General features: G+C 41.0%; 1 protein-coding gene across 3 annotated transcripts in view; it reads left to right on the plus strand.

Annotated features, from left to right (window-relative positions):
• Positions 1 to 25,747, plus strand: part of DYNC2H1 (dynein cytoplasmic 2 heavy chain 1) — a 341,058-nt gene that overhangs the window by 212,135 nt on the left and 103,176 nt on the right. For all 3 annotated transcript variants that reach the window (XM_030333927.1, XM_030333929.1, XM_030333928.1), the window contains exons 81-82: positions 962 to 1,170; positions 3,792 to 3,896. In XM_030333927.1, the coding sequence (XP_030189787.1) occupies positions 962 to 1,170; positions 3,792 to 3,896 (314 nt within the window). The remainder of the gene's footprint in view (positions 1 to 961; positions 1,171 to 3,791; positions 3,897 to 25,747) is intronic.

The following is a 25,747-nucleotide window of genomic DNA, read 5'->3' on the forward strand; positions in this document are numbered from 1 at the left end:
GTTGATCATAAGATGTAGGCAGGAAGCAACTTTAATCAGCCTTCCATGCTGCAGACGCCCTGTCCTGCAGGAGGCCACCTCGATCACCTGTGCGCTGTGGCCTGAAATAGCACAGACATCCATCTTTGTGCGATCTCGGACTTTATAGTAATCAAATGCACCTAGACCAGCCCTGCTAGTAGTGAGGGGAACCAGCTACTATAAATGTAATGGTTTCCTATAGTTACTGCGGACGCGAGGTTTAGTTCTTACATTTTAAAATTACCACTGAACTGTGGTCAAGAGAATGCTTTTGTCGCAGAATGAAATAATGACTTGAGAGTCTCGTGTTGTTTTATACTACATTTCTTTACTAGAATAGGAAATGGACAGTTGACTGTTAAAATCAGGACATTTAGAAGATTACAATATGTGAAGTGATTTTTTCAAGTTTCCTTATTCAGATTTTTTTTTATGAACTGAGATTTTCATCGTTATGTAAAAATAGGCTTTGGATATATTCTAAATAGGACTTTCCCATCTGAGGAGGCAGTGCTGTGTGGTCGATAAGAGTACAGCTTTGGGTCCAGATCTTTGGGACTGAGTGACTTTCTGATTTTGGTCACTCAGCCTCTATTCCTCAATTTATTCATCAGTATAATTAGATCTTTTTAATATTTCTATGTTATGAGGTTAAGTGACATTTGGGGGAATTTTACTTGATTAAATAATCTCAATACATACTAGCCGTTCTATGATTATATTAATATTAATTATTATTAAGAATTTATTAATGAGCTTTACATTCATATTAGTGAGATTGTAAGGAATGATTTAACTTGGTTAAATGTATATTGTCATATCCTATAAATATAACTGGAGCCAAGAATTTAGTTAATATCTCAGAATAATTTAGAATATTTTTAGAATATTTCTAATATGTTAGAAATAAAGCTAATAAAAGTTTGCTTTAAAATTCTAGGTACCAAAGATGTTCAGTGGGAATTTTTACACGGTTTACTTGAAAATGCTATTTATGGCGGACGCATAGATAACTATTTTGACCTTAGAGTTCTTCAGTCATACCTGAAACAGTTTTTTAATTCTTCAATAATTGATGTTTCAAACCAAAGGAACAAGAAAAGTGTTTTTCCATATTCCATATCTCTCCCCAAATCCTGCAGCATTCTGGTAGGTAAAATTCATCGTGTGTAATCTATTTCCAAATACCTGAATCCTTTTCTTAAATGGTTGAATACATACATGTTTATTTTCAAATGCACAAGTAATTCCCTTTCACAAGTATGGAGTATTGTTATGCACTATGCGGCCTGTTTCTGGTGTCTTACACACTTTTGAATACTTACAGGAGATTGATTGATGATAACCGGATGCAGTGTGTAGGGAAATCTTGGAGGGAGTGGCCAAGGGAAATGTCACAAATGTAACAGCATTGTGAAGATCCACAAGGAGAGGGTCCACGAGTTCCCAGTGGGCACAGGGAAACTGAAAGAAGTCCAACACTCTTTAACAAATCTGTCTTCATTTGCTGGCTTATAAATTTAAATCAGCTCTAACCATATGAGGGTTACACTCTTGGTGGCTCTGGTAGTAACGTTGTCATTGAGGGGTATTTACTTTAGCCAGCTGGAGCTTTCCACCTTGAGTCATCCCACAAAAGCCGGTAGGATGAAGTCCTCTTTTCCACAAAGTAGCGCAAAATGTGGCCCGAAGATGTCAAGTCTCATTTATGTGGCCTCAAACTTATCTTGGCTTAAAGTCCAAATAATGTCCTAGAACATTAAAATCATTTATCTCTTCATGAATTACAGGGATACATATCCAGTTGTGTACTTCTCTCGGAATTATGCATTTCTTTTTTGTCATCTAAGTATTTTTCAAGAAGATTCTTTTGTTTCAGTGACATAATTGTCAAAAGTAAAAGTTTCGAAACCAATATTGAATATATTACCAAGTGTCTTACCTGTTAAGTATCCCGTCTGTTTTGTTTTTCAGTATCTTTCACTCATTTAGTCATGTATTCAGTACATGACTAAGCGCCCCCAAATATCCGTGTGCCTGCCGGTGGCCCTGTTCCAGACCGTGTGGGCACCGGGGGCGTCTGTGGGGCTGACCTCCTAGCGAGAGGGCCTCACCCAGCAAATAGAGGTGTCACATGGCTATTCATGGCGCGCTCATTTCACACAGTGCACTGACTGGTCTCCCCTCTCTATTTGACGTTTAAACTGAAAAGTAAAAGCCCCACAGAAAGTGCACATCATTAATGTCCTCGGCAGTGAATTTTATACGTTGAGCATGTGAGTGTAACCAGTGCTGGGATCCGGAAACAGAACGTGACCAGCTCCCCACATGTCCTCCTCCTGCCCCCTCTCATTGCCACGTCCCCCTCACAGATGAGGCCCTTCTAATACCGACGTTAGTTTCACCGGTTTTTGAGCTTTGCGTAAATGCTCTCATGGGGTGTATATCCTTTTGCCTCGAAGTGCGGAGAAATCCGTGTGGACGTGCAGCTGCGTGTTACGGAAGAAACGTGTCGGCGTACAGTTGTCGGGGAGAGCAGACGTAGCCAGTAGAGATGAGAGAGGTTGACAGCCATTTTGAAATGAACAAAGGGAAGTGATAAGACAAAAGTTGCTCTGTATTTATAGGATGATTTGTGAGAATCAGTGTTCGGCCTTCTGTCTAGTAGAGTCCTACAGAAGGAGGAAGCCAGAGCTTCCCGGGCGGGTGACGACACCTGCGTGTGCCCTACACTGCACACGCATATACAAGCCTGCCCTGGGTGCTCCTGTACGCACGTGCTTACACCCCTCTATGTATTGGGATTCGACGGTTTGACGAAGTTAACCAGTGTTTGCTTACAGACAGGATGGGAAAGATTTCCAAAAAAAAAAAAAAAAAAAAAAAAAAAAAAAAGCATGCCTTTCCAAAATTTGACAGGTTTGCAGACCCTGGGCTTCCTGGAGTTCAACTTTTGCCCTGGAAATAGTTGTCAGACAGCCGCCAAGGATGGGAAAGAATGCTGGAGTCTCTTTAACAGCTGTTCCTCCTAGTTCAGCAAGAATGGTGTAGACGCACATGCAGTGTCCCCTTGAAAATAATTCGTTCTTCCTAACAGCAAGCAAACAAAACAGGTCTTACCTTTGAGCCAAACCGAATAAATTCTCCCCCTTGGTCCACAATTAGGTTTCTCATCTAGAGTTTGGACTCTAACTGTGCTTGGTAAATTGAGCCTTTGCAATGCTGACAGTAATTTGGGGTGAAATGAGAGGATTATCAGTGCATTTCATTACACTTCACCAGCGGACTGAGGACTGACTGTGTAATGGCTTTATGGAAAGTGTTTACAGAGAGCTTTTTGCTTTCCAGAGTAAGCGTATGGAGGTTTCTGGGGTGTCAGGAATATTTATCTTAGGGTAAGCGGAGCTGCGCTCTGCACATCGGTCGTGGGTCGGATGCATGGTAAGTAATCACGGGGCTTTCCTGGAAACATGTTATGTGACATCTGACACAGTAGCCACAGCCACTCAGGTTTAATAAGTGCAGGGTCCCTTCGAATGTGCGGAGTTTAATGTAAAAAATCCAGTATCACATAAGCTAGGGATGAACAAGTGGTAATGAGCATTTTTTCTGAAGATGACTGAGTGAGTGTTACCCAGACTGAAAGGGAGATTGACCTGGAAAGCGTAATCATGTGAATAACCGATACTTCAGTACTTGCCAGTATTTGATTTCAGTGGTTGTAAGTTCAGTGCTTACCGAAAAGCTGGTTTCCACTTGTTCACATTTAGGACTACCGTGCTCTCATCGAAAAGCTTCCGGAGGACGACAAGCCTAGTTTCTTCGGTCTTCCTGCCAACGTCGCTCGCTCGGCCCAGCGCATGATCAGTTCTCAGGTAACCTAGGACAAGGGGTGTTGGAGGGAAATGTCGCTCGGGAGCCTGAGAGCAACAGCATGAGACTTGCTTTAATCTACAGACCCCACAAGCTCATACTGAAAATTTTTATTTTATTTAGCACAGTACATTCCGGTCCCACCCTAAATAAATTTTAAAGGAGCCAAATGGCTCTATATTAAGAGATTTGTTAAAATCAGTAAAATAACACACTGAACACTATTGCCTCATCCAAAATACATGTATTTTACCTCTTGTGATTATTTTCAGGCTGCTTTTTTTTAAGTTTTTACATGTCAATTCCCAAATTTTTAACCATACGGTGTAGTATTAGTTTCAGATGTACAATGTTGTGACTGAACACTTGCACACATCACCTGGTGTGCGTCACCACAAGTGCTCTCCTTCACCCCCATCCCCTACCCACCTCCCTTCTGGTGACCAGCAGTGTGATCTCTAGAGTGAGGAGTCTGCTTCTTGTTGCCCTCTCTCTTTTCCTTTTGTTCACTTGTTTTATTTATTAGATTCCACACATGAGTGAGATCCTATGAGATTTGTCTTTCTCTGACTGACTTATTTCACTTAGCGTAACACACTCTGGTTCCATCCACGTCGTTGCAAATGGCAAGATTTCATTCTTTTTGATGGCTGAGTAATATTCCTGTGTGTGTGTGTGTGTGTGTGTGTGTGTGTGTGTGTGTGTGTACACACCACATCTCCTTTATCCATTCATCAGTCGAGGAACAGTTGGGCTCTCTCCGTATTTTGGCTGTTGTTGATAGTGCTGCTGTAAACATCTTCTTTGCACCTTTCTATGTAAGGTAAACCTTTTTAAACATAACAGGATACTGCAGAAGAGTCAAAACTTCCTTAATTATTAGAAAATGTATTGGCCATCCTTACTGTGTGTGTCAAGAATTCAAAAGATTGAAATAATTTCTTTGGAAAATGACTAAAGAGTATTTTTCAGTGTCTGTTATTTTACCTGGCATGCCTTTCATTTAACATCCAACATTGCATTTTTAAGCCATCTTTTGGCATTTTACGATTTTTTTGTTTAGGTCAGTGTTGGCGTTTCCTTTTTAAGAAAGAAAAAATGAGGAAATGGAATACATAAGCAGCTTGCAAGTTAACAGGATGCTAATGACATGTTTTCCTGGTCTTCTCAATGCCAGCCAGGTGTGATTGCTTGAGGCCGTGCATCACAGGATCGCCTAGTGTGCTTTACACGGGATGTTTCAGTCAGAGGCTCCTCCCAGGTTTAATAGTGGAAGCATGAATCACGTAGGCATTGTATAAGAATCATGATCTAGGAATAAAGGAGAAAATTAGGATGTTTTGAGGAAATGAAGGCTAGTTCTGGTCCTAAGACATTAGGAGCAAGGAGAAAAATAGATTCGAAAACTGGTTTGTAGAATCCCTTTTGTCTCAGGACAGTTTGTTTTCCTAAAATGATGTCCTGTACTGTGTGCACTCCTGACATCATATTACTAAGCAGTGTCAGTCAATAGCTTTACTTAGGTCTTTTTTAAATCGTGATTTTTGTATTCTCCCACGTAGTGTCGTTTAGGTCCTTGTTAATACACGTTTATCATGACGATGGTAGTGGTGGTGATAGTTTCGTACTTACCTGCCTTCCGAATTTGGCTTTGCTAAGCACTTTACGTGCATTACCTCATTTAACTCTGAAAACAATACTGTGATATGAGGGTCATTATTGAACTCACTTCACAGTTGAGAAGCTCGAGGCCACCGGAGATTATTTTTCCCAAGATCACACTCTTAGTAGGTGAACGAACCGGGTCAGTGAGCATGAGTTCACGTGCACACAGCCCGGCCTGCCCCCACGGCGGTTCCAGCCCTCTTCCATCATGAGAGTCCATACTTCTCTCTATAGAGGTTTCCTGTTTCGCACCGCCTCCTTTTCGTGGGGGAGAAAAACCCTTTCGCTAGGTAAACGTCTTTGGTAAAATAGTCTTTTTTGCATTTTGTCACCTGTTGACCTAGGAACTCAGGTCATATCTTAATCACAAACATGTGTTTTAATAAACTTTATGAATGGGAAGTCTGGAAGATAAGTGAATAAATTAATGAAATATTTGAAAAGTTAAGAAAATCTCAAGTATCTTGACATTAAAATGTAATGCAGTTTAAATCAACTGCCTGTGGAGTATTATCCGGCATCTGTATTCTCAGGAATCCTTCAGAGCTTAGAAATTGCTTTATAGCTAGACTTAAGAGTCTTTAGCGCAAGCAACAGTTTTTACAGAAATAATTCCCTAATTCACTGCTTCATGAAAGATGTACCACTTCCTCATTGTGATTCAAAAGTGCCATCGTGATTTTATAGTGAATATTCATTACAAGACTAAGTAGAACTTGTGTCCATTGTTGATCTAAATACCATGGTACCTGCGTATCTTAAACTCCTGGTGATACCTTAAACTCGTAGAGGATGAGGCTGTGTAGAAGAGGGGCCATCGTGACTCCTGCCCACGTAGTGTGTGCAGTGGGACAGCATCTGGCACTGAGGCTGGTGGAGATCAGGTATTCGCTACAAATGTTCATTCACTTTGCAAAGAATTGAGAAAGTAGCGGCATAAAAAATTACAGCCGCAAACAAGTGAATAAGACCACGTGATGGATGAAGGAACCTCATAGTATTTCTAAGGCTTGGGGATTAAAAATTCCCACCAGAAATTGGATATTAAGGTATGTAAAATCGGTAAGGAACGTGAGGCTTTAACCATATTGGTGAAACCTCAAAGCCAGAATGAAGTACTCGGAGAAGTAACAAGGGTATCTACTTGGTTCTTGTGGGAGCTGTGTTCCGTAACCACGCGCACTTGTCTGCTCCAGTAACACCCAGCCCCGGTCTGTGACTCCACCTCTTTACATTACTGTTCCCTTCACAACAACGGGCCATAGGTCTGTAAGATCTCAGAGATCCAAATCTGTTGTTTTCTCTTTCTTTTTCCCAGATTTGTCTCCTTGTCACTGTAAAAGCAACAGACCCATGTCTTTACCATTTCTTTTTTCTTTTCTTTCCCTCTTTTTGTATTTAACTGTTCACCCACGATTGCGGATGTAGATTAATCCTCAAACTGACATAATTGTTTTTCTAAGTTAAAGCCTGGAAAATGTCTGAGGGTGGTGGTGCTGGCCACTTACATGAGAATTACTTGGCAAGTTTATCTTCAATAGGTGGATTGCTAAGCAGCATCCAAGATGTGTAAAATTGGACTGTTGAGTGGGGCTTTGGAATCTGTTTTGGCATGAATTCGTAGGCACCCTCAACTTTGAAAGCATCTGTACTACAGTTGTGAGAAACTGAGAATTTCTCACGTTGCTATTCTGAGTCGCACAAAATCCTCATTTTCGTTCATCCCTGGATATCTGCGTGGCTTGCTCTTTTATTCCCTTTAGGTGACATCATCACAAAGGCCTTTCAGACTTACCGTAAATAGCAACTTCCCACAAACCTTGGTATTACTTCTCCTTTGAATGGGCTTCATTTTTCTCTTAAGATGCATGTTTCTGCAGGACCTCTGTGTGTTTCTTTAGTTCTGAAATTTTTACTATCTTTTCAAAACACTGTCTTTGATCTGTATAAAAGATTACATATGTAACATTTATATATATATAATTCATATTAAAAAGTATGATGATGTAATGAGACTCATGAACCAACAAGCAAGAACAAGGATATTACCAATAGCTTAAATCAACTTACATGATTCTTCTGTTCATCTCCCTTTGTGCTAAAGGAGCTACCATTCACTTTTGTTTTAAACTTCTTTAATACCTTTGTACTTCTTAAACACTTGTATTACATGCATGCATTTTACACACACACACTTGTTCTTACAAGTATATTGCTTCCTTTAGATAATTAAAAAAATTTTTTTTAGGGGCGCCTGGGTGGCTCAGTCAGTTGAGCTTCCGACTTCAGCTCAGGTCATGATCTCACAGTCTGTGAGTTGGAGCCCCGCGTCGGGCTCCTTGCTGACAGCTTGGAGCCTGGAGCCTGCTTTAGATTCTGTGTTTCCCTCTCTCTCTGACCCTCCCCCGTTCATGCTCTGTCTCTGTCTCTGTCTCTCTGTCTCAAAAATAAACAAATTGTTTATTTTTGAGAGAGAGAGAGAGAGAGAGAGAGAGAGCGAGCGAGCGAGAGCGGTCGGCAGGGGGAGCTGGGGGTGGAGAGAGGGAGACACAGAATGTGAAGCAGGCTCTAGGCTCTGAGCTGTCAGCACAGAGCCCGACGCGGGGCTCGAACTCATGAACCATAAGATCATGACCTGAGCCGAAGTTGAATGCTTAAGCGACTGAGCCACCCAGGTGCCCCGCTAATTTTTAAATTATAAAACAGTGTCTTTCATGTGGTGTTCTAGGACTAGCATATCTCATTTTACATTATTTTTCTAAGGTGTGTAGGTCACTAGCTTAGCTGTAGTTTCATTCATTATTACTGTAGTGTAATCATACATAACATCATGTATATTACATAATGTACATATAATTATGTAAATGACGCACTGCTACACACGATGTTGCTGTGTACCTGTGTGTACGTCTCATGGTCTGTCGAGTGCAGGAGTTTCTCACGATGTGCATCCCTAAATGGACCGTGTGCGCGTGGTTTCAGTTCTGTGCTACTGTACACTGTCCCCAGAAGGTCTTGTGTCCGCACCCTTTAATTCCCACCAGGTGGTATTTTTGGATGCCTTCATATTTGTTAAACTGATGGGTTACACTGCTATCTCGGTGTGGTCTTACCTTGTATTTCTTATTTTTGAGATTGAATATCCTTCTGTGTATTTATGGGCCATCCCTGAGTTTTAAGTGCAGGGACAGCAGTGAGACAGATGTGTCTGCAGCCCATTTGGAGGGAGCGACATGGTGGGATGTGAGGCCAGGAGGCAGCAGGGGCAGCAGGGGGCCACACAATGATGAGCCTCCTGACTGAGCCACCTTAGGAACTGGCCTGCTGGGTGGCGCCGACCTTGGGGGATAAGACCTGCCAGAGAGCTGGTGTGAGAGGGACGCCTGTGCTGCTGCTCGAAAGTGCCAGCAAGTTTGGGGAGGCAGCTTTTACTGATGAAATCCCTTACTAGCTATAATTCGTTTAGAAAAAGAAGTTCAATTAAGGTAGCTTACTTATTTTCCTACAAGAGCTATATATTTTTAAGTGCGAGCTACATATTCAGTTTTTTTTCCCCCTAACATGGCGTGAAGTTCCAGAACTTTATGATTCTTTAAGACTCAATAGCAGCTTCATAGCAAAATTCTTAAAAGGATTTGTGTTCATTCTTTTTTTTCTTTTTTTTTTATTATGAAATTTTATTGTCAAATTGATTTCCATACAACACCCAGTGCTCATCCCAACAGGTGCCCTCCTCAGTGCCCATCACCCACCTTCCCTTCCCTCCCACCCCCCATCAACCCTCAGTTTATTTTCAGTTTTTAAGAGTTTCTTGCGGTTTGGCTCCCTCCATCTCTAACCTTTTTTTTTTTCCTTCCCCTCCCCCATGGTCTTCTGTTAAGTTTCTCAGGATCCACATAAGAGTGAAAACATATGGTATTTGTCTTTCTCTGTATGACTTATTTCACTTAGCATAACACTCCCCAGTTCCATCCACATGCTACAAAAGGCCATATTTCATTCTTTCTCATTGCCAAGTAGCATTCCATTGTCTATATAAACCACAGTTTCTTTATCCATTCATCAGTTGATGAACATTTAGGCTCTTTCCATAATTTGGCTATTGTTGAAACTGCTGCTATAAATATTGGGGTACAAGTGCCCTTATGCATCAGCACTCCTGTATCCCTTGGGTAAATTCCTAGCAGTGCTATTGCTGGGCCATAGGGTAGATCTATTTTTATTTTTTGAGGAACCTGCACACTGGTTTCCAGAGTGTCTGCACAAGTTTGCATTCCCACCAACAGTGCAAGAGGGTTCCCGTTTCTCCACATCCTCTCCAGCATCTATAGTCTCCTGATTTGTTAATTAGCACGGCCCTCGAGAAAGTCAAGATAGAAGGAACATACTTAAACATCATAAAAGCCATTTATGAAAAGCCCACAGCTAATATCATCCTCAGTGGGGAAAAACTGAGAGCTTTCCCCCTGAGATCAGGAGCACGACAGGGATGTCCACTCTCACTCACCGCTGTTGTTTAACATAGTGTTGGAAGTTCTAGCGTCAGCAATCAGACAACAAAGGGAAATCAAAGGCATTGAAATTGACAAAGATGAAGTCAAGCTTTCGCTTTTTGCAGATGACATATTATACATGGAAAACCCGATAGACTCCACCAAAAGTGTGCCAGAACTGATACATGAGTTCAGCAAAGTCGCAGGATACAAAATGTACAGAAATCAGTTGCATTCTTGTACACTAATAATGGAGCAGCAGAAAGACAAAGAAAGAAACGGATCCCATTCACAATCGCACCGAGAAGCATAAAATACCTAGGAATGAACGTAACCAAAGACGTAAAAGATCTGTATGCTGAAAACTGTAGAAAGCTTATGAAGGAAAATGAAGAAGATACAAAGAAATGGAAAAACATTCCGTGCTCATGGGTTGGAAGAATAAATTGTTAAAATGTCAACACTACCCAAAGCTATCTACACATTCAATGCAATCCCAATCAAAATTGCACCAGCATTCTCCTCGAAGCTAGAACAAGCAATCCTAAAATTTGTATAGAACCACAAAAGACCCTGAATAGCCAAAGTAATATTGAAGAAGAAGGCCAAAGCGGGAGGCATCACAATCCCAGACTTTAGCCTCTTCTACAAAGCTGTCATCATCAAGACAGCATGGTATTGGCACAAAAACAGACACATAGACCAATGGAATAGAATAGAGACTCCAGAATTGGACCCGCAAATGGATGGCCAACTAATCTTTGACAAAGCAGGAAAGAATATCCAATGGAAAAAAGACAGTCTCTTTATCAGATGGTGCTGGGAGAACTGGACAGCAACATGCAGAAGAATGAAACTAGATCACTTTCTTAAACCATTCACCAGAATAAACTCAAAATGGATGAAGGACCTGAATGTGAGGAAACCATCAAAACCCTAGAGGAGAAACCAGGAAAAAAACCTCTCTGACCTCAGTCACAGCAATTTCTTACTTGACACATCTCCAAAGGGAAGGGAATTAAAAGCAAAAAATGAACTATTGGGACCTCATGAAGATAAAAAGTTTCTGCACTTCAAAGGAAAGAGTCAACGACACTAAAAGGCAACCGACAGAATGGGAAAAGATATTTGCAAATGACATCGGATAAAGGGCTAGTATCTAAAATCTATAAAGAACTCACCAAACTCCACACCCGAAAAATAAACAATCCAGTGAAGAAATGGGCAGAAGTCACGAATAGACACTTCTCTAAAGAAGACATCCAGATGGCTAACAGGCACATGAAAAGATGCTCAGCATCACTCCTCATCAGGGAAATACAGATTATGTTCATTCTTAATGATGGTTTTTCTGTTGCTTAAGATTGCGGATTAATCGCTAGTATAATAATTTTAGCAATGTTGGATTGAATGGCTTTTATGAACTCGGCAGCTGCACTTATCCTGACTCAAAACTTTTTTCATCAGTTATTAGGGAAGTCTCAAGTTCCTGGTAAATTTATTTTTTGGAATCAGGGAGCCCAGATGCTCTTCTCTGTTGAATGTATTTCCTCATGTTTCAGGAGCTTGTTTGTAAGTAACAGCTTCGCCAACAGCGCCATCAGCAAAAGAGAGGTGGTGTGTACTTTCCTGCACCACGTATCGACTTCTGACTGTTAAGTGTAGGCTGGTCCTTGTTAGAGTACCTGCTACTTTTCAAGTTCTGAGACCACTCGAGACAAAAAAGGATCAAAAGACATTCTCAGTCTCTTTAGTTTTGTGACTTGCACAATGATGTCATATTTGTTATTTTTGAAAGTTTATAAAGAAACGCTAAGTTCACCAATATTATAAATTTGGTGTTTTGCTTACATGTGTTATTGTTCAGTAAGAAGTAAAAATGCCTCTTCGTTTGAAAAATAGCTCTTAAAAAGGAAACAAACTTTTATCTTTGTTTTGTGAATGGTATTTCACGATCATGAAAGAAAAGTTGAGAAAGAATGTTTTTCTTTATTGAATACTTCTCAGTAATAGGGAAGGAATGGCAGAATTTGAAAAATCATTTTTACAAATCTTAATAAAATCACTGATTCATAAAATCACGATTCCCAGTTTGAAACCACTACTTGGAAGATTGATGGGGAAATTTACAAGAGAGAGATTATTTGGTGCTACGTGAACTCAGGGACCGGCCTGCATGCCGACAGCAGTCGAGCATGCTCCCTGTGCCTCCTGATGTGTCACAGGATGAAGTACGCTTCCCGAAAATGTCTTCTAAAAAAGTGAACTTGAATCTGATTGAGATTTTAGAACTAATTTTTGGTTATCAGGAAACACCAGGGGTTAAGGGAACAAACTAAAAACACTGGATCCAGAATGTGAGACATTCTGCAGGACAACTGACTCAGTTTTATCAACCTGTTAATGACATTCAAAAAAAAAAAAAAAAAAAGGAAGCTCAGAGAAACTGGTCTATGTCAAAGGGACTTAAATACATAAAACTGCATGACCTTTTGTGGATACTGATTCAAGCAATCTGAAACAAATGTTGAGGCCATCAGGGAAATTCAATATGGACTAGGTGTTACGGGACCCAAGGGAATTTTTTTAACAAGTGTTTGTTTGTACTGACCCTAAACACCACTTTTCCACTTTCCTGGTTATTCTCAGAACTTCTTAACATTATTTAAAAATCGTAATTGCATAGAATATCCTGTTTCATTTGTACAGTGTAATGATTTGACTTTTGTGTAGTTGAGAACCGATCACCATAAGTCTAGCTACTATCTGCTGCCACACAAAATGAATACACTATTACTGACTTTAGATCCCATGCTGTATAGTATACTCCTAGCACGTAACTGTCACTGGAGGTTTGTGCCTCTTCATCGCTGTCACCCAGTTTTGTCCACCCTCACCTTCTCTGGAAACCACCGTTCTGTTCTCTGCATCTAGGAGTCTGGGTTTTGTTCTCTTTTTCAGATTCTACATATATATGAAATCATACAGTATTTGTCTTTCTTTTAGCACAGTACCCTCAAGGTACATCCATGTTGTCTCCATGGCAAGCTCTCATTCTTCATGGCTTTGTATTGCATTATATGTATGTATTATGTTCCATATATATCATGATATATACTTATATGTATATAAAGTATGCACACATTTATTCACCATATCTTTGTTTAGCCATCCATCTATCAGTGGACACTTACATTGTTTGTTACTGTATCTTGGCTGTTGTAAATAATGCTGCAGTGAATGTAGAGGTGCATTTGAAAAGGTGCATTTTCAACTCACTGTTTTTAGTTTCTTTGAGGAGATACCCAGACGTGGCATTACTGGATCGTATGGTACTTCTATTTCTCATTTTTTGAGGAAGCTCCATACTGTTTTCCCAAGTGGTCACCCCCGTGTACATTCCCCCAGTAGTGCACGAGGATTCCCTTCTTTCCACATCCTCACCAATGTATTTTTTTTTGGTAATAGCAAGTCTTGTAGGTGTGAGGTGCTATCTCATTGTGGTTTTGATTTGCATTTCCCTGCTGATGAGTGATGTTGAACATCTTTTCATGTGTCTGTTGGCCATCTGTAGTTCATCTTTGGAAAAGGTCTATTCAGGTCATCTGCCCAATTTAAAAAAATTTTTTTTTTTCAACGTTTATTTATTTTTGGGACAGAGAGAGAGAGACAGAGCATGAACGGGGGAGGGCCAGAGAGAGAGGGAGACACAGAATGGGAAACAGGCTCCAGGCTCTGAGCCATCAGCCCAGAGCCCGACGCGGGGCTCGAACTCACGGACCGCGAGATCGTGACCTGGCTGAAGTCGGACGCTTAACCGACTGCGCCACCCAGGCGCCCCTATCCAATTTTAAATCACATTGGTTTTCGGTGTTGAGTTTTATGAGTTCTTTCTAAATTTTGGATACTGACCCCTTATCAGATAATATGATTTGCAGATATCTTCCCATTCAGTATGTTCCTTTTCAGTTTGTTGATGGGTTCCTTCACTGTGCAAAAAAGCTTTTTAGTTTGATGTGGTCCCGTCTGTTTATTTTTGCTTTTGTTTGCTTTTGTGGTTGTCAGATTCAAAAAATACCACTAAGACCAATGTTGAGGAACCTACCAACTATGTTTTCTTGTAGGACTTTGATGGTTTCACGTTTTAAATTCAAGTCTGTAATCCATTTTTAGTTACTTGTTGGGTGGAGGATAAGAGGAAGTCATTTCATTATTTTCCATTTTGATGTCTAATTTTCCAACACCATTTACTGAAGAGACTGTCCTTTCTCCGTTTGGTATTCTTGCCTCCTTTGTTGTAAATTAATTAACCACATACATGTGGGTCTCTTCTTGTCTCTCCATTCTCTTCCATGGATATATAAGTCTACTTTTGCCAGTACCAAACTGTTTTGATCACTACAACTTGGTGGTATAGTTTGAAATCAGGGAGTGTCGTAGACTCTAAGTCTCAAGTACTCTCTTGTCCAGCAAGAGAGCAGGACACAGGATTAAAAGAGAGAGATGGCTAATATCCGGGAAAAAACAAGAGCCCCTAATAAAGGTCCTTGTCCCGTATTTATTAAGATCAGAGGGCTTACAAACAAAGGCTTACAAACAAAGGCTTACAAAGAGACAAAGAAACTGGGAACATTAACTTGGGGATGCGAGAGAAAAGGAGGGTTTTGAAGATACACGGTGTTTAGGGTTTTGGTCAATATAAAATCCTGGCACCTGGCAGATGGGCAGATGGTTATTAACGGCAGGCAGAAGGTGCCGTGTCTGTGTATCTTAGCTGGCCCAGGGGATGAGACAGATAGGGGGGATAACCTCAGGGTTGACAGGCCGCCTTTTCTTTTGTTAACCATCTCTGCTCTGGGCTGCTTCACCCGTAGCGCAGTGGTCTATAGCCCTATTTACCTGTTTATCTAACTTGGTCCTTTCCTCCTGTGAAAGCAGATTTCTGCTCTAGTACTAAATTGGGGGGCATTTTCATCCTGATTCCTAATCTTGCTTACGTCATATACCTTTGTATTGGGTGCCTTTGCTCCCCTGTCTATTCTGGGGCCTTTGCCCCTCCCTCTCTATTCTGGGGTCCCTGGCCTGCCCCTCCTTTATTCTGGGCATCTTATTTTGTTTACCCAGGCTTGGGTGAGGGCACCCCATGGCTTTGTAATTCTTTATGCCTTGTTTACCCATTGGTGCAAGCCCAGGGAATTTCTAAGCTTATTCCCCACAAGGGAGCATGTTGCCTACAGTGTTATTCTTCTTTTCAAGACTGCTTTGGCTGTTCAGGGTCATTTGTGGTTCCATACAAGTTTTAGGACTGTTTGTTCTGGTTATGTGAAAAATGCCATTGGAATTTATATAGAGATTGTATTGATTCCTTAGATTGCTTTGGGTGGTGTGGATCTTTTAACATTTGTTCTTCCCATCCATGGGCATGGAAGGTCTTTCCATTTATTTGTGTCTTCTGTTTCTTTCATCTGTCCCATTGTCAGTGTATGGTGTATTTTCACCTCCTTGATTATATTTATTCCTAGGTACTTTATTCTTTTTGATCAAATTATAATGTCTCTTTCTGATGTTACGTAATTTGTGTATTAGAAACAGAACAGAATTATGGATGTTGATTTTGTATCCTGCAACTTTATTGAATTCATGTGTCAGATCTAACAGTTTTTCCATTAATTCTTTAGCTTCCTGTATGTAGTATTGTTATGTTCAAATAGTGACACTTTTACTACTTTACAATTTAGATACTTTTTTTTTCCTTGCCTAATTGCTGTGGCTAGGTCTTCCAATGCTGTGTTAAATAAAAGTGGCAATAGGGGGCGTGCTTGTCTTGTTGCTGTTCTTAGGGGAAAAGCTTTGATCTTTTTTTCATCGAGTGTGTTGTTAGCTGTAGGAGTGTCCTATGTGGGCTTTATTATATTGACATATGTTTCCTTTTTACCCACTCTCTTGAGAGTTCTTTAAACCAGATATAGATGTTGAATTTTGTTAAATGCTTTTTCTCCGTCTATTGAGATGATAATAGGATTTTTAACTTTTAGTTAAGTGATGTACCACATGGATTTGCAGACGTTGAATCGTCGTTACATTCCTGGAATAAACTACACTTTATCATGAGTTATCATCCTTTTAATGTATTATTGTGTTTGGAAAACTTTTTTTTGTTTGTTAACATTTTATTGAGGGTTTTTGCATCTATGTTTATTAGTGATATTAGCCTGTAATTTTTTTGTAGTCCATCGCTCTACCACTGAGCTATGTGGCCATGACCTGTAATTTTTTTGTAGTGTTCTTGTCTGCTTTTCTTACCAGGCTGACACTGGTCTTGCAAAGGGTGTTTAAAAACTTTCACTCCCCTTCAGTGTTTTGGAAGAGTTTGAAAAGGATAGTTATTAAATCTTGTTTGAATGTTGGGTGGATTAATCCACTACCTATATATTTTTCCATTGAGATTATTACTCTCATATTTTTTGTTACTAATTACTGCCATCTTTTCAGTTTAAAGAAATTTCTTTAACATTTATTGTACATCCAGTTTAGCAGTGAAGTTCTTAGCTTTTGCTTATCTAGAAAATTCTTTTTCTTTCATTCAATTCTTAATGATAACCTTGCCAGGTGGAGCATTCTTGGTTGGAAGTTTTTTTCCTTTTAGCACCGTTGAGTGTGTCATGCCCCTCTCATCTGCTAATGTGAAGAAATTGATGGTAGCCTCATGGGGTTTCCCTTGTATGTGACAAGTTTGTTTTTTTTTTCCTTGCTCCTTTAGGGCTCTCTCTTTATCCTTAACTTTTACCATTTTAATTATAATATGTCTTGGTCTAGATCTCTTTGGTTTCATCTTATTTGGAACTTTGCTGGCTTTTCTGTCCATTCCCTTGCCCAGATTAGGAAGTTTTCACCTCTTATTTTTTCTGATAAGTTTTTTTGTCCCTTTATCACTCTCTTTTTCTAAGATCCCTATAATGTGGATATTATTCTGCTTGATGTTGGCCTCCACAACTTTTAAGATGTATTCACTTCTTTTAATTCCTTTTTCTCTTTGTTGCTCTATCTGGGAGAATTCCATTGCTTTGTCTTCCAGTTCACTGATGTGTTCTTTTGCTTTATCCAGTCTGCCATTAAACATCTCTAGTGTATTTCTAGTGCAATTATTGTATTCTTTAGCTCTGTGACTTGTGTTTGGTGCGGTCTTATATTTTTTATCTTTTTTTTTTTAATTTTTTTTTAACGTTTGTTTATTTTTGAGACAGAGAGAGAGCATGAACGGGGGAGGGGCAGAGAGAGGGAGACGCAGAATCTGAAACAGGCTCCAGGCTCCGAGCCATCAGCCCAGAGCCCGACGCAGGGCTCGAACTCACGGACCGCGAGATCGTGACCTGAGCTGAAGTCAGACACTTAACCGACTGAGCCACCCAGGCACCCCGATTTTTTATCTCTTTGTCGAAAGTCTCATGTGTTCATCCATTCTTTGAGTTCTTTATCATCCTTATGACCATTTGACTTCTGTATCAGGTATATATTTGGCTTTGTTTCATTAAGTTCTTTTTATGGAATTCCGTCTTTCTCATTTGGAATGTATTCCTCTGTATCCTCATTTTGCCTGTGTGTATTTCTCTGTACTAGGTGAAACAGCTTCAAGTCCCATCCTTGAAGGAGTGGTCATATGTAGATCATTCGTGGATCCAGGTGCACGTTCTGCCATGAGCCCAAGACCCGTACTCTGGGGGTGAGGAGTCTGTGGTAGAACCCTGGCTGCAGTGTTAGGTGGGCGGGACCCCCACCGAGCTGTCGATCGGCCACAGCTATGGGGGAGGATGAGAGGGGAATCACGTGCCCCCAGATGGCTGTGAAAGGGCCACATTGAGAGGGGGTGAGGTGCTTGCCTGGCTGTTAGATATGTGGCTGTGTTACCGGGGGCAAGACACTTACCCTGTCACTGTTATGCAGCTGTAGCACAGTCGGCTGGGACCACACTTGGCAGCGCTAGAAGGATAGAGAATGATTGCCAGAATTGCACCTGCTAGTGTCGGCATTAGCAAGGTGGAATGAGATTGCAGAAATGATGCCCACAGTGCTTTGTCCCCAGTAAGAGTCCCCACTTGTCCCTGTCTTTCCAGCTGTCAATTTAAGATTAGCAAGTAGGTCTCCTTCACCAGTGATCTAGATGCTGTTCAGACTGCTGCTTTTGCACTTGGTCTGGGGGGGGTGTCTTCTTCAGGAGCTGTCTTCTGTTCCAGATGTTTCTGTTTCTCCTCCTTAACTATTCATTGCTTTCCAAAGCCCAACATTTGCAGGGCTGTGTCTTTGGTATAGGGCCCAAGGTTTGGGGTGCCTCATGGGGAGGAACTACTTCTCTGGGGAGGTCCCTCCTGATTGTGGGGTTTTTAGCAAGGGATGTCTACCTCTTCTACCCATCTTGAGGCAGCTCTTGTAACCTGTGTTTGAGGAGGCACCGTTCATCAAGTTTTCAGAACTTTTTCCAAGGACATGATTCCATATGTAGCCATAGATTTGTTGTGTCTGTGAGACAAGTTGAGTTCAGGGTTTTCCTACCCTGCCATCTTGAAATACGTCCTGCTAACGTTGTTTTAATAATTACCTTTTTTCAGTTTTTACAACTTTATTGAAGTTAGTCGATATTTAGTATCAACACATTTAGAGGGTATGATTTGATAAGGCTTTACGTACGTGTGTATGTGTATATATATATATATATATATATATATATATATACACACATATACATACATACGTGTATATATATACCTGTTAGAACCTCACAACATCAAGATAATGAATATTCCCATCACTCTTGAAGTTTTCTGTAACGCTGGAGTCTCTTCCTCCTGTCCCCCCTCCCCTGTCCCCTTCCACTACTGATTGCTCTTTTGTCATTTGCAGATTCATGTGCATTTTCTAGAGTTTTACTTAAAAGTATTATACAATTAAGTACGCCCCTCTGTCTGGCTTGTTGTTCAGCGTAATTATGTTGGTTGTGTGTATCAGGAGTCTGTTCCATTTTCTTGCTGAATGGATGTACCACAGTTTGCTTATTCATTTGCTCCCTGAAGGACGTTCCTATGTCCAGCTTGAGGCTTTACTAAAGTGACGCTGCCACTCATTTGAGAGGCTGCAAATACGTTTTTTTTTATTTGTGTGTTTGGATGTGTATATGTAACATAATATGTTTGTCCGAAGTTGTATATAAAACATTACTATGTATTATTCATAACTGAGTGTTCAGCCTCCTACCTTGGTATTTAAAACTGGTATATTTTTCTAGTCCCAGTAAAATTGAAACATCTTTGTTGAAAGGGAAGTTCATATCTAATTTGCTTGATTAGATTGTATAAGCTAGGAGATCTCCTGAAATTTTAATTTCAGGCTTTCAATATATTGCCTTGAAAAAATGGTGATATGAGTTCTTAACATGGTGGAGTGAATGTACATTTCCTTTTTGATCTTGAGTGAAATCTCATCTCACAAATCACAGTTTGGTCTTGTGTGTGAGCAGCGTAAATATTTTTATTGAAAGACGTGAGAGACGTAGAGGACGGTTTTTTCCTTCTTATTAACATAAAGATAAACTTCCGATGTTCTTCCAGAGCCCATTCTCACGTGTGAGTGACTGCTTCCTTTCTGCGGCATGTGGGAGTTGAGCAAGGCTTGTTACACCTTGTTGCACTGGGGACGCACCCCGTGGGAGTGTGAAGATCTTAGGGGCGGGGGTGAGAGTACTGACTGAGGAACATTTTAAGGGTTCCCCAGTTACTGTTGATAAAAGACATAATACTTGAGCTGAAGTTAAAAAGTATTATTATGTAATAAATTTCTATTTATTTCAACTACAAATAGAAAAATATATAGTGTATATAGCATGAATATAATATATGTGAAAACATTATAAGTTACTTCATTTTTTGCTAAATTGTATTGTCTGGGAAAATGATTCAAGCTTTTTTTTCTTTTCCAGTCTCTCCACATTTAACTGCCTTTTCTTGTTTCTTGGGGTAGCTAGATCCCTGTGTGCATTATTGAATAAAAGTCATGATAGCCAACATTCCTGTCTTGCTCTCATTTTAAAGGGTTTCTAACATTTGATTATAGATTTTAATATTTGCTGTGTTTTGTGGATACCATTTTTAAGGCTGCATTAATCTGCTTGGGCTATTTTAACAAAACACAGATCTTTCTTGGCTTACGGTGTGATGTAACATCTTGGTCAACCCCTCATGAGCTGACAGTATTGTAAGTGGGATGCGTTTGATACACCTGATCTAGTAACATCATAGCTTCCCTCGCCTCCGTTAAGCGTGCTCAGAACACTTACATGAGCCTACCGTCAGGCAGTCTTCTAATGCGAAACCTATTGTAGAATAAGGTGTTGAATGTGCCGTGTAATCACTGAGTCCTGTTCAGACACTGAAGAACACAACGGTTGTGAGTGTGTCCGTTGTTCACTCTTGTGATACCCTTGTTTACCACACTGCCGCCAGCCTTGTGAGAGAGCATCGTGGCGCCTGTCCGGAGCCCAGGAGAAGATCAGAATTCGATACGTGGTTCCTACCGAGGTAGGATGTATCACGTTGGCATCATCGTCAGGTTGAAAGTGTTCAGTCGAGCTGTCCCAAGCTGCGGCCATCTACCACAGACAGGGCAGCTGAAACTACAAAATGCATTTTTTCACGGTCCTGGAGGCTGGGAGTCTGAGATGAAGGGGCCGGTATGTTCAGTTTCTGGTGCTTGTAGATGGCAGTCTTCTCACTGTGGCCTCGCATGGCTTTTCCTCTTTGCATGTTTGCAGACAGACCGAGGTCGATTGAGAGCTCTCTGCTGTCCCTTCTTCTGCGGAGACTGGCACTGTCAGCTCAGAGCCCCACGCATAGGACTTCGTTTAGCCTTAACTGCTTCCTCAGAGGCCCATCTCCAAATGCTAGGGACGCGAACTTAACTCTGAATTTCGCTGGGAGTGCAGACGCTCAACCCACAGCATGGGTTCAAGGAGTTTTCTGCTTTTCTTGATGATTCCGTTAGTCTTCGCTGCACAGCCAGCCATCCCAAAACTTTGTGACTTGAAACAGTCATATTTATTGCATGACTTTTTTTAGGATTCTGAGGGGAGGCTGCGTAATTTCTCCGCGTCCATCTTTGGCATTGCACACGAGGCTGCCCGCATCTGCGGGGCTGACGGGGCTGGGAGGCCCGAGGCAGCCTAGTCATGTGTGCAGATGACCCTGGCTTCCGGCTGGGGACATTTGGTTTCCTCTCACAGAGGCTGGTGTGCTGTTTCGGGGCCCCGAGGCCGGAGCGGGAACTGCTAGTTTTCTTCAAGTGAAGGCTTTGGAAGTCACGTGTCGCTTCTGCCGCGGTCTGTTAGGCAAAGCGTGTCGGCAGATGAGCCGGCTTACAGGTGGTGGGGCAGACCCTCTAGGAGCAGGCACAGCAGAGGATTTCCATTGCGGGTTCCAGTTTTTCCTCTCCTCCGTTTATGTGGGGAATTACATTTCCTGTCATTAAACCATCCGTTCAAAATTGTCATGTGTGTCTTTTTTAGAGGTTGATCGATATTTATTTGTGTCTGTGTTCAGGATTAAAATTGATCTTTGAGCATCTTTTATTTCTGGTAGTGTTTTTCCTAGTCTCTGTTACTTGACTCGAGGATCGCTGCCTCGTTTCTAGTCCCTGAGGGGTTCGTGTGCGATCTGAGCTCCTGTGACGTCAGATCCCTCAAGTGAACTGCTGGTGTCTGCGGTTAAGACGGTGGTTTTTAACTTTTCATTTAATTTTTTAAACTATGCCCCTGATTTAGTTTTGCTATTATTTCTTGAGGCTCTTTTATTAGTTTATATATTCCTAGGAATTTCTGTTGGCCAAATTTGTAACTTTTTATGGCATAAAACTATTCAAAATAATCTCATTAATGTTTTTTAGTCACCCCTGTATCTGTAATTATGTTCCTTTTAAAATTGGATTTTAGGGGCGCCTGGGTGGCGCAGTCGGTTGAGCGTCCGACTTCAGCCAGGTCACGATCTCGCGGTCCGGGAGTTCGAGCCCCGCGTCGGGCTCTGGGCTGATGGCTCGGAGCCTGGAGCCTGTTTCCGATTCTGTGTCTCCCTCTCTCTCTGCCCCTCCCCCGTTCATGCTCTGTCTCTCTCTGTCCCAAAAATAAATAAACGTTGAAAAAAAAAATTAAAAAAAAAAAATTGGATTTTAAGGGGCACCTGGGTGGCTCAGTCAGTTAAGCGTCCAACTTCAGCTCAGGTCATGATCTCATGGTCAGTGAGTTCAAGTCCCACATCAGGCTCTGTGCTGACAGCTCAGAGCCTGGAGCCTGTTTCAGATTCTGTGTCTCCCTCTCTCTCTCTGCCCCTCCCCCACTCACTTGCTCTCTCTCAAAAAATAAACATTAAATTTTTTTTTAAAAAATTGTATTTTTAAAATAAACTTAACTCATTTTATCTTTATCTTATATCACCCAGTGTACTCAGAAATCTCATGATTATTTTATTAGTCCTTTCAGTAAACTGACTTTTTTTTTTTTCAAGAGAGAGAGCACGAGCAGGGGAGGGGCAGGAAGAGAGAGAGGGGGAATCCCAAACAGGTTCCCTGCTGTCAGTGCAGAGCGAGATACAGAGCTAGAACTCAAAACTATGAGATCATGACCTGAGCCGAAATCAAGAGTCAGACACGTAACTGACTGAGACATCCAGGTGCCTGTGACTTTTGGTTTTTTATCTGCTCTATTTTCTATCAGTTGTCTTTTCATTAAATATTTTTTTCTCCTTTTACTTCCATCTCCATTTTCAACTTTGTTATTTAAGTTTGGCTCAGTTTTAAACTTTGTGTCTTTTTAAACATAAGCCTTTGCTGCTGTAATTTTCTTCCAGCGTCTCATTCACTGAAGTTTGATGGTGTTGATGTGTGGAATGTTCGTGATGATGGTGTTTCCAGCAGCCCACACTGTCAGCCCAAATCCGTGGTGGAGCAAACCGTGTGTCCCAGTCTTTCCAATCTGGGTTTCTGGGTCTTAACTTTGGAACTCTGACCCTTAGGAACTGGACTCACATAGGGGACATTTTACAGAGTGATTGACTAGTATGGCTTACAAGTGTCAAGGGTACGAAAGCCTTTCCTTGACTGTCATTGTTTTGGGTGGGACTACGGATAAATTACAACTCAATACGATCCCAGATTCTCCTCAAACAGAAAAAGGACATTCGTGGAAAAATTGGTGAGGTTGTAATAGCTTAGTTGGTAGTACTGTGCTTTTGTTAGTTTCCTGGTTTTGATCATTGTGCGCTGATTGTAAGATGCTGACGTAGGGGGGCACGGTGAAGTCTCTGAAGGGAGTTCTCTGTACTATTTGTGCAACTTTTCTGTCAATGTGAAAGTCACGCATAATAGCAAGTAAATCAGCAACGCAAGCTCCAGGCCCTTTCGGAGGGGCCGATGTCACAGGGCAGATGCTGCCTTCTGGATGCATAGGTCTACATGAGCTGCACCACCATGGTTCACTCGGGGGCGTGGAATCACGGTATTGTATGCATGAGACTGTGAGAACGCTGCACTAGCCACACTGGATTAAAATAAAATACTTAATGGTAAAAATACAGGCTTCCCTTAATGTTCCAGGTACTTCAGTCATAAATCTTAAAAGGTTTTTTGTTGATTCTGTTGTGTAATTGTGGTTTTACACGTGCTGTGTTACAGGATTTCTCCAGGGGTTTCGTCTGACGCATCCCTGGAAACAAATACGTAATCTGTTCAGTTTCTCTGAAAGTCCATTTTCTCATCTGTAAATTGAGAGTGTTTGTTTTCAAATATTGGATTCCCTCTCATTCCAAGAAGGATGACACCAGAGGTGACTTAGAAAATGTAAGCAGTCTGTCAGTGTAACATTAGTACTGGACAAAGTCAGCCACAGAGAAGACAAGGGAAGGAAAGGAAAGCCAGGGAAGCATTTTATGCCAAGAGAAGGCAAAACGAACAACAAAGTAAATGTGTTGTTTGTGGAGAATCCCACCCTGTTTGACACCATTTTAATGGAGTGTTAGCAAATAAAGTACTTTTTAAAAAATATTTATTTATTTTTGGGAGACAGAGGGACAGAGTGCAAGCCAGGGGAGGGGCAGAGAGAGAGGGAGACACAGAATCCAAAGCAGGCTCCAGGGTCCGAGCTGTCAGCACAGAGCCTGATGCGGGGTTTGAACTCACAAACTGTGAGGTCATCACCTGAGGCAAAGTCCAACACTCAACCAACTGAGCCCCCCAGGCATCCCTAACGTAGGTTTTAATTGGTTTAAAATGTAAATAATGGGTAGATTTTATTACCTGTGCTTTTTAAAAAGATAAATATGTGAGATTTTGTAAGAACAAAAGATGGTCCACAATTCTAAGTTATAGGTCTATTCTCATGGTAAAAATATATCATTATGTATTTGAACTCTCTTTTTATTAATCTGTTTGTTAAAGATTATAGTATATTATCATAGTGTTATTAGGAAAAGCAAACCTCTCATATTGTTTTTCTAGGACAGAAAGCATGGCCTTTTGAGCTGGCAAGTATTTTATTCTTAAAATAGTTTTTAGCATCTTGTAAAAAAGTTTGCATCTCTTTTCCTTTAGACATCCCTTTGCATCCTTATTTGTTTCCTGGCTTGTTTGACAAATTTAAAATACAAATAAGTGATAGCGAATGTTACCAGAGTTAAAATAGCACTTCTTCTGACTACCAACTAGCGGTGTTTTGTGGTGTGGCAAAGTTGATGAATTAGCTGCTGTTGTAGGGTTCAGCTAGAGCAAATGAAAATAATTTATCAGAAAAACAAAGAAAATGAAACCCTGAATCACCATGATTTTTTCAAGATTGGAGAATCAATCAAAAGCTGTAGAAGTAACTTGAGTTTTACAGCATGATGGTGGATGTTTAACAATTGAGTAGTGTGTTGATTTTGAAAGATTTATGGCCCTTATTTTGTTAAGAACTTTACTAATACAAGCATCCAACAACTATGAAATATAGCCCAATCTGTTAACAAAGGAAAAACAATCTACATCTTTCAAATCTTGCAATCTACATCTTTTATTTTTCAAAAAATAAAACAGAAATGTAGTCAGCATGCTGCAAAGGTTGGTGTTAAAAATGGTAGCTTTGGAAAACGCATGCCTCTCGTTTTGGGTTTATTTTATGTCAGAGAAGCACTTGAGAGCACAATTTTGACCTTGAGTTGAAGTGCTTGTCAAGAGCAGCCCGCAGATACCGCGCTGATTTTGTACCCACCCCGTTACCTCCAGCCCGGTATCAGTACCCTCATTACCTCTGCCTCGTTGCTGGAGAAGTAGCAAGTCAGTTATCGTTGCCGAAGCCCACGTCGCAGAGCACGGTGTTAGGAAATGTGTGTGAGTGGATTTCGATGGGGATCAGCAGAAGGTCGCGGAAGGGGCGCCCCCAGTGGGGAGCACTGTGTACCTCGCCTGGTTTGCACCCCGCCCCCTGTCTGTGTGTCTTTCATTAGAGTCTTCGTGCAGAGGAAACGTTTACGTGGCCACTTAACGTTAATGCAGAGCGCGAAAACTTGGGTTTGTAATGACTTGTACCAACAAATAATTACTTAAAATTGTTTCACTCTTTGATGTAGTGTGGTATGCTATTTACTGTCTTTCCTACCATTGCCTCTTTTCAGAAAAACGATCTGTAATCA

Source organism: Lynx canadensis, chromosome D1 (genome assembly GCF_007474595.2).
Source record: "Lynx canadensis isolate LIC74 chromosome D1, mLynCan4.pri.v2, whole genome shotgun sequence".
Lineage (NCBI taxonomy): Eukaryota > Metazoa > Chordata > Mammalia > Carnivora > Felidae > Lynx > Lynx canadensis.